At 47.8% G+C, this 9,674-nt stretch overlaps 1 protein-coding gene across 1 annotated transcript in view; it reads right to left on the reverse strand.

Moving 5' to 3' along the window:
• Positions 1 to 403, reverse strand: part of LOC146180470 (arrestin domain-containing protein 3-like) — a 169,595-nt gene extending 169,192 nt beyond the window's left edge. The window contains exon 1 of the mRNA XM_084577792.1: positions 292 to 403. Within this exon, the coding sequence (XP_084433918.1) occupies positions 292 to 403 (112 nt within the window). The remainder of the gene's footprint in view (positions 1 to 291) is intronic.
• Between the last annotated feature and the right edge of the window lie 9,271 nt (positions 404 to 9,674).

Genomic DNA, 9,674 nt, shown 5'->3' on the forward strand with positions numbered 1-9,674 from the left:
GACTCTCTAGACCATTTCCGATTTTCTCGTCAGGCTAACTACAACGGCACCGGAGTTTATGCTGAAATGGAGACCGTTGACGTTTTCGCGTTAGATACAATTCCTTCAAGATGCACGGTACATACAGAGTTCGATCAGGCGTATTGCCATTATTCATCTCGAGTAGTACAGCCACACTAATTTCACCCATCACAAGAGCGCTATAGGATAGCCAAAATGTCGTAGGCTTCTTTGTTCCTTCCACCTCACTTTCTGGCTACTTCGGCAAGCTGCCTCTGGGAACGCACTTACCTCTAAGCTTGAAGTTTTCCACAGTGTTCACGATGATGTGGCCGGCGAGCGTCTCGCCGGCGTAGTACATCTCTTTCTCCAGGCGGATGTCAAACTCCCGGATATAGTCCATGGCTTACAGCCTGCACAAACAAGGAAACACACAATCACTCAATGTAATCATTAGTTTTAACATAACTTTCTTTGTTATATTGCAGCACCGTATTACAAGTTCCTGCGAAGTATACCCTCATTCATAAAAAAAAAAATCCAAATGAGCCAGATTTCGGGCGCAAAGCGTTGGATGTTCACTATTTCTGAGGCACTTTTTATATCAGTTAAATTAGACGCATACCGCATGTGGGGCCGTGCCGAGGCCAGACCTCATCAAACCTGAATTTCATAGCACAGTGCGTTACATACGAGGGTGTACTGCCGAAGAATTGACCGGGCATTGTAGTTTTGGCTTTAACCGTTCTAAGCCGTCAACTAGCTAGACTGGCGTCGCTTCGTGCAATTTCGGATGGTTTTGTGAAGAGGAGAGACTGCCGTCCCTCATAATTCATGAAGTGCCGTCATCTGGCGATACCACCACTATTGAAACAATAATGATGATCCTGTTGCACTTAATGCAAAAAGCTCGTCTGCGTCTGCGCTGTCCCGCCGGAGTGGTGCAGAGGTAAGACGCCCGACTACTGTCCGGAGTTCCGGGTTTGAACCTGACCACGGCGGCTGCGTTTCAATGGAGGCGAAACGAAGTGGCGTCAGTGTGCTGTGCGATGTCAGCGCACGTTAAAGATCCCCAGGTGGTCGAAATTACTCCGTAGCCCTCCACTGCGGCTCCCCTTTCTCCCCTTCCACTTTCAGCCCCAACTTCATCCCTTCCCTTACTGCGCGGTTCAGGTGTCCACAGAGGAAGTGTGACAGATACTGCGTCTTTCCCTTCCTGTGAACCAATTATTATTATTGCATCTGTGCTGACTCCCAATGCCAAGCTTAGCTTCAACTATCTTACTCCGTGGTTTCAAGGCATGACTAATCCGTATAGGCAAAGTTTCTAGCATGTTTGGCGCGGTCACGAACTAAGTGTCGCTCTAGAATAATTCATGTGATCTGATTAGGTTGTAGCCGAACTGACTTATGGGGCTGATCTATGATACGGACCTATGGGGCTTAAACTTGAAGGTTACCTAAAGGGTTCTACTTAAGATGCGGACAAATATGGAGCGAAAAATGGTAGGGGTAACGTTAAGAGACAGAAGCATGCAGAGTGGGTCAGATTGGTAACTCAAGTTAGTGATATTATAGTCGAAATCAAGAAGGAGAAATGGGCATTGGCAGGGCATGAAGTGCGAATAGAGGATAACCGATGGTCGCTTAGGGTAACAAACTGGATTACAAGGGACGGAAAACGTAGCAGGGTACGGCAGAAAGTTAGGTGGGTGGATGAGGTTAAGTTCATAGAGGTCAGGTGAATGGAGCTAGCTGGTTAGTGGGAGTAATATGGGAGAGGCCTTCGCTCTGCAGTTGGGTTAGTGCAGTTGATGAGGATGATGGCATCGCGACACAAATTCTAATTAAGAAAAAATACGCACTAACTACGGCACCCATAAATTAACTTACAGAGTTTCAAGTTATTTAAGTGATCATAATCTTACTTTAAGCATTCCTTGAAAGCACGTCATGGACAGCTGGCAAAACGAACGTCGTTGTATTTTCACTCCAAGCGCAACCATTCTATTCACTTATAACCTTATTTTTAGTGCTTTTTTATTCGTCCCCATAAAGGTGTTCTATATAAAATAATACACTAACTATCCATTATGGACATACACTGAGTGAGTGTTTTCTGCTGTGAATATCTCGTGCTCCTAAATTGGAGTGAGAAGAGGGCAGACTTCGTCAGGCATTTATCTGCTTCTTTGTTTTGTCCTCTAGACAGCTGTAAGTACGTTATATAAATAAAACAGTTTGCCATTGACTCTGAGTGCGCATCTGGCTCTAGCGGATTAACTGCCGCTTGATTAGTGCTGAAATTAGTGAAATGCTCCGAGGTGCCTCACCGCTCAGAAGGTGAATGACTCACAAAGACAATTACGACGCCACAAAAGAAACAAAGGGAAGGGTAATTGGAGATATGCACAGGCAAGTTATCACAGGAGAGGTATTGTCATATGTAGGAACGGCAAGTACGCATGCCATCGTGCACAGAGGCGTATTGCTGTCTTCTGAATTTCGTGCAATAGACGGTCAACGAAGGATGGCTTTAATGCTAAGGACACAGAGTGCTTTCGCACTCACTCTGTGTCCAGAAGCCGTATGATACTACTGCGAAGCACTGAAATCTTTTGTTGCTTTCAACAGCCGCCAGCATGCGGCCTTATCATTGTAGCGCACGGAACGATCATACCCGTGCTCGTTGCGAGATGCGGCTTTATCCTTGAGCTTGTAACGCGAGATGCGCTGAGATTTTTTCAAGCTTTGCTAGTATTCCTTGCCCTAAGTGGGTTGTTCGCCATCTTTAAACTAAACTCTGCCGAATGGCATTCCTAGTTCGACGACCACCGATTGCTGTTATCACCGAATCGCTTAGCTCTTTTGCAGGTTCAAGTTAAGAGCTTGATCTAGTGAACTTAGAGCTTATTCGGTTCCTAGACTGTTGCCTACACAGCCTTGTCACGTGAAAAAACGTCGAAGACCAGTGGCTTATCTCAGCGAGTTACCGCAATGATACGAGAGCGCTGTGTTGTTACGCCCATGTTGTTACGCCTGCACAAATGACTGCAGCGTGCAACTGAACTATGGCCAATTCGAGTGGGAGAGCAGGCGCACTCGAGAGCACTTCGAAAGTGCTCTCAGACAAGCGGGCGTCCTCCAGTGAGAGAGCAAGAGTAGAATCCCTGGCTTCCAATGGTAGATGACGAGAGCTTTTCCTCCGCTGAGAGCACCCGAGTGCACACCCGGCTGCTCTCCCGTCGAAAGCGAGTGTAGAGGAAGTCACATGGCATAAAGCGTCATATCCGCGCCATCTTTTTTTTTTCCTCTTGAGTCGGCGACGCTCAAAATGGCGGCTGCAAAGCGTCGGTGCTCGGATGAACTAGATTAGCTCGGCGAGCAGAAAGCATTGCTCAGGTGCTGTATGCATGTTTGAGAGCCGCTGCTGGCGTCGAAAGGGCCAAAGGAGGCAGATCTCCGCGCTGTAAGAACGAAGGCATACAAAACAAGCGGCTCTACACGGAGCGTTGGCCTATCCTCGGGGTGCAACTGTCGCCACTGCGGGCAGGTGGAGGATGCTGGGGAGAGAAGTACGGTCACATGGTGATGGCGTGCTGCTCTCGAGACGCAGAGAGCGCTCCCGTGTGAGGACAGTTACATCCTCGCTCGGCGTGCTCCTGCACCGCTCTGTACTGCTCGGCGCCTCTCGTCCCCGCAACCGAATGGGCGACTAGACTGCAGTTTTTGCGAACCACCGGCGTTCTTTTATCTACATGTGACAGTTCGCGTTCGGAAAACGAAAGTACCTGAGATGATGAAATCAGTTACATTTTATTTACTTGCATTTGGCGAACTTCACGTTTACCTATGGCCCAGGCATGGTCCCAGAAAAAAAAACACGAACGAAAAATTCGCGTCAGCAAATCTCAAACCCCTCGAGACAAAAGTTAGTATTTTTCGCTTGGCTTGTCGCAGCGATAGAGATGGGGACAACAGCGTCAAATGCCACTACCAGAGCTATTAAAAGACCGTGAAAGCGCTTGAAAACGCATTACCCGGACAGACGGGATAGGCTATGGTTCGAGAGGAAGGGAGCAGACCGAGACGGATTATGCCGCGCTCAAGACGAGAGCGCCAACACTGACATACACAACCAAAAAAAAAAAAAAAACGCGGAATCTCTGAGACGTCTAGGAACGGCAAGGGAAGAGAAGCAGGGCACCGGGATTAGCAGACGACGTGAAGCGCTTACACTTCCCCAAAATAAGCTTGAAAAAATAAAAGTCATAAAATTTAGAAAAGCGTTGCAATAGTGGGACACGAGCCCCTAATCGCCGAAAAGGCTTAGGAACGAGACGCCGTCGTAAGTACGAATAAGGTACTAAGGTTGATTTATATAAGCGCAGAAGTGGCGGATGCTTTCTGCCCGATCATTTGGGATAAAAAAAAAGAAGGCAGCTTTGCTTGCGCAGGCATAAGAAGGAACTTCGTTCGAGAACATGAAGCGCACACTGCGGCAATGAATGAATATACCACGAATAGGGTAATAGGTATTCATCACTTTCTCTTTTTCTGCGACAGTGGGCATCTTTTTAAGAGTCAGACAATCATCAAATGGTGATTAGGCTTCCATGAAAAGGTTTAGTGTCAATAATAGAGTACATTAGTTTCTAAATGCTGCGCGCCGTATACTTCGACCTTGTGCAGCCGCCGATGTTTCGTTTTTTTTTTTCTTTCTATGCAGCTTAACATCTCAAAGCCTGGGATTCTTTAACGCGCACTGGTGTAGCACAATACACGGTCCCCGTGCTTTTCACCTCATGCGAAAAGCGGCAGCCAATGCCGGGACTCAATCCCGCATCCCCGGGTTCTACAATCTTGCGCTCTAATTATTGAACCATCAGGACGAGGCGATGCTGCACCTTCAGCAACCTACGCTTTTGGTGTAGTCGAATCATACGGCAGGCACAAGCGATATTGATCCTGGCTCCTATCCGAACATGGCGATAGACACAGCTACAGCTGTCTTCACGTTTGCACGCAGCCAAGAGCAGCTGCGAAACGCTTGTCGAGCCTATCATCGACATCGGCCATGTAACGTACCCAGTTCCTCTGCCAACGGTCACGGCACCTGCAAACTTAACAGTGTCACTTGGTCTCATTACGCCCCGACAAACAATCAGCGCTTGTCCATATAACCCGATCATTTGGCGTAATCATGATGAGGCTTCTGATGGTGGCCCATTAAACGAGCGGACGCGAAGCGGCGCTCAGGCATCCAGCAACGCCACAGTGGCACGTTTAATAAAGGTTGCTCTGTTGAGGCTGCTTCAATGGTAAATCACGTCGCGCTATACGACTTGCAATGGCACCGCGATTTGTAGTCGTTAAACCGCAAAAATAATCATGAACAGTTATGCCTTACAAAACTCCTTTCTTTTCTGGAGCTCCTACCAGGCTATTATCAAACTATTTCGGCGATTATGCTTGTACTGGCGAAGGTGACATCGTCAGTTCTTTCGCTGGAAAACTGCCATGCAGCCGGCTATTTAAATGGGCCACGTGAACGCACACAAATACTGAGTTCTGGTACGGTGGTTAGAAAAATGCATTTAATGCTTTAGCTCAAGATGGAGACCCCCCCATAGAGAAACATACTCAAAAAGCGGTCACTCGGGCCTTTTCGCGGCCGAGCAAGTAAGGCTCTGACCACCCACGAGGCGGCGTAGCGATGCTCGCTTCCACTCCACCTCAGATGTAGATAGCTTATCATACGTACATACACCGGCTTGCATCAAAGCGTATGCTTTCCTTGCTCTTTCCATATAAACGTTGATGCTGAGCCGGTCATGTGCTGCCGGTTACGCCCACCTCACTGTGCTTTTCAAGGCGTCACTTCGTTTGGCCGGTAACTTGTTTCCTTTTGTCTGCAGAAATAATTTCGCTCTTTTTTGAGCTAAGCACGCTTTTAGCAAGTCGTTTCTTGCGCAACGTGAACGTATTTTGCACGTGTACCATAGAATAGGAGCCGTGCAACATTTTTAGTGTGCAGTTACTGTATGTTTTTGGGTCGTGTTTTTCTGAATAACATGTGCATTACTTCGATTGTGTATTTTTCTAAGACAGCTTTAAGACAAATAGTTTTTCGGTGGCTGCTCAGATGTGTCTTAGCACAAACTTTTATTTGGCAGTACAAGAGCTGCGTGTTGCGCATTTGGGATCGTTTTGTGAATGGTGTTTACTTCGCTGTGTTTGCAAAATGCATGGGCTTTTGCCGCTTCGTAAGCACCATTTTTACATGCCGAATTCCTTGTCATGGCTAAAGCATTGTCGTTGGGGCCAGCATTTTGACGAAATATACTGCTATTAGTCGCTAACAGTTGATTCTCTGTAATACCTTTGCCATACGGGCAGAGGGTAATTTTGTCCGCGATCATGAGTATAAGTATAGCATTGGGTTACTATTATGTATTTAGTGTGGTGTGTTTAAATTTCTGAACAGCATACTGATCAAGGCTGAGTTATAGAAATTCCGCGCGGGCTGTGCCTGCATTTTTTCCTCCTTACTTGTGTCTACCAGTTCTCAACTCCTGTTCTGTTGTTCTCACGGGTGATGTCTTAGAGGAAAAACACACAGCCGCTATACGAAATTTCTTCATCGTGACACTGTTCAGCGTGCTTCACCATACCTTCAATCTATTTGCCCTTTGTTAATATGATGTATTTTATAAAGTGTATGATCCAGTATTCTTTTTTTGCCATTCAACATGTAAACAAGAAAATAAACTTTTTTGTATAAAACCACTGCCTGCTTGTGTGCCACTGAGAAAAGCGGCTCAATAACGGCCAAAAATTACAATATCAACAGCTCTGAACGCATTATTCTAACCTGCTTGAACTAAGTCAGCCACGCTTATTTTCTGCGAGAACCTTGCCAATATTTCCCGTAAAGAGGTTGCGATCCGCGACTTTAATACGTCCGTATGCATGGCATCGTTAAAGCACTTGCGCGCAACTCTAAACGATGTAGTTGAATATTTTAAGAGCTTAAGGTTAGTCAGAATTGAAAGCATTCTATCGAAAGCGATAACGAAACAGAGCATATCACGTGCCGAAAATCTCGGAGGACGAAATTAGCGGTCTGACCAGCCGTTCGGAGCGCTGGCGCTGCTCGGCCGCAGGGCCCTATGGAAGTGTCCGCTCTTTACGTATGTTTCTCTATTACCCGGCCCTTCCTCGCTCACGAGGTCCCGCTTTCTTGCCGCCCGCCTTCTTCCTCCTCGCTGGCGCGGTTATTGAAGAAACTGTATGAGAAATGTATGATAAATATGTGATGGCTAATGTGTATTATCTGAACGATATATTTGTGATAAAGAGCGATGCAAAGTATTTAAAACACTCCCGGCTGCAAAATAACAGGGGTTGATCTTCAAAAGCACAAGGAGGAGGGGGAGGAAGGCGAGGAGGAAAGACAGGGAGGTTAACCCGTAAAAGCAACCGGTTTGCTACCCTGCACTAAGGGAAGGGGGTGAGTGGATATAAAAGTTGTGAGAGAAGGATGTTTGAAGTTAGTACGGTCACATCACAGACATGCCACATCACATCACGTCACAGTCATATCACTTAACATAACAGCAAACTCATAGTTTTTCGATTAGGCCTGTGCTTTTCATATAGCCGAGCAGTGCCTGGGAGGCCTTCATCGCGGACGATCGCCGTGGCCAGGGATCTAAAATCTTAATTTCAGTCAATAGGTGTCCATCTAGATGCTCCAGCGTACGGCACAGACACTGTCTTTCCTCACTGTATATGGGGAACTCACAAAGAATGTGGCCTATAGACTCGTCGCACGCACAGTTTGTACATGCAGGGCTCTTTGCCATGCCTATCATAAAAGAATACGAGTTTGTGAATGCTACACCAACCCACAGACGGCGCAGCAAAGTTTCTTCGCGTCGGGGTAGGCCAGATGGAAGCTTCGACAGATTTTTACTGTTCTCTACGCTAAGCTACTAGTAGGAGCGGAAAATTAGCATGTGTGTAGCTACACACATGGTAATTTTCCATTTGCTTGGTCTCACGAACCACGCGTTGTCGTTGTGCAACTGTCAATACGGGAGAGGATTCTTCTCCTCTATGACCTTCCTCCTGCGTGCTACATGAAGCGGAAGGAGAACGCATCCTTTTTCTTGGATGTTTGCGGTTTACAATTCGGACCAAAGGCCAAATAATGAGACTGCGCTGTACGACGCGTTGCACGGAACTGCAGCGGCTGTGCATGCAACGTTCGGCTTCATTAGACTCACAAATCAATTGCGTCCATCCGGATTTTCATGCGAAAGCAGCCGCGGGACGCCACTAATAGAAGAACGGCAACAAAGGCTCGAAGAAAGAATCCCACTGTAATTCAAGTGCGGCTTTACAGAAGCATGAGCAGAACAAATGCGCTTGAGTTGTCACACCTGCGCTATTACCGTTTTTCAATTACTCTCTCCCGCAGGCATTGCTCCGCGTGTCCAATTTATCGCAGTCTGGCTTCACCCAAAAAACAACGGCGCCGCTTGTTGCCAATAACCGTTGAAAAGAGGAGGCGATATATGGAACTGCACCACGAATGGTTCGTTGTATCGGTTAGCTTATTTCTAACCTAGAAGCAGCATTGCCCCCATACAAGTGACCCGCTTCCTGCAGAAACGTGCTGCATGCCGGCGTGATGGCAGCTCTTCTTCGCCTAGCCTGCTTTGAATTGAAGCTGCAGCGGACAGTGCCTTGAATTAGTTGCGTCTTCCTAGTCTTCCTACGCTAGTAGGAAGACTAACGTAGAACTGTTTTCCGCAGTGCCGTCTGCACCAAAGCAAGCAAAGAACGGCAGATGAGGGCCCCAATTGTTGCTTCGGTTAAGTTGGCTTCACCGAATTACAGTTTCACGGCGATACCGGTGCCAGCAAGTGTCCAACGCCTCACCGCCGACTCCTCGCGCGAAAAGGGATAGCCGGCGAGGCCAACACACGTAGCAAGCAGCACAACAACCGAGCTGGCCCTTTTTAATCAAGCGAAACTCGAGCGAGACGAGGATGACGCTCAGCCACGCGCCAAGACATTCGGCCAGTTGGTGGCACTAGAAGATGGGCAGCGGTATGTCATTGCCCCCCTTCCACGAGGCATCGACCCGATGCCGCAAACGTAAGGGAACAATAGAAAAGCGGGGCAAGTTATACGGGAGTCACTGGCTCTGGTTTGGACCCTAAAATTGTTTAACGATTGTAATAAGGCTTCATTTTGGCGACGTGAACTTTCGGATGCCGAGAGGAGCGGACAGTGCATTGTGGTAACACCTCGTAGTTCACCGCGCTGAGGCGACGGAGCACCTCGTAGGGTCCAAAGTAACGGCGCAGAAGTTTTTCAGAGCGCCCTTGCAACTGTATTGGGCTCCAAACCCAAAATTGGTCGCCGGCTGTGTAAGTCACCTCTCGGTGTCGCAGGTTGTAGCGCTGGGCGTCGTGTACTTGTTGGTGCCGAATTCGCTGTCGGGAAAGTTGGCGTGCGGCTTCTGCGTCACGAATAAATTGATCAGCCCCCCCGACAGTGGAGGGAGCAGAATCCGGAAGAAGCATGGCATCCAGCATAGTCAGAGGTTCGCGTCCATGGACCAAATGAAATGGAGTGAAGCGTGTGGTTTCCTGAAGCGC

This window comes from Amblyomma maculatum, chromosome 8, assembly GCF_055883805.1.
Source record: "Amblyomma maculatum isolate TAMU_Amacu chromosome 8, ASM5588380v1, whole genome shotgun sequence".
Taxonomy (NCBI): domain Eukaryota; kingdom Metazoa; phylum Arthropoda; class Arachnida; order Ixodida; family Ixodidae; genus Amblyomma; species Amblyomma maculatum.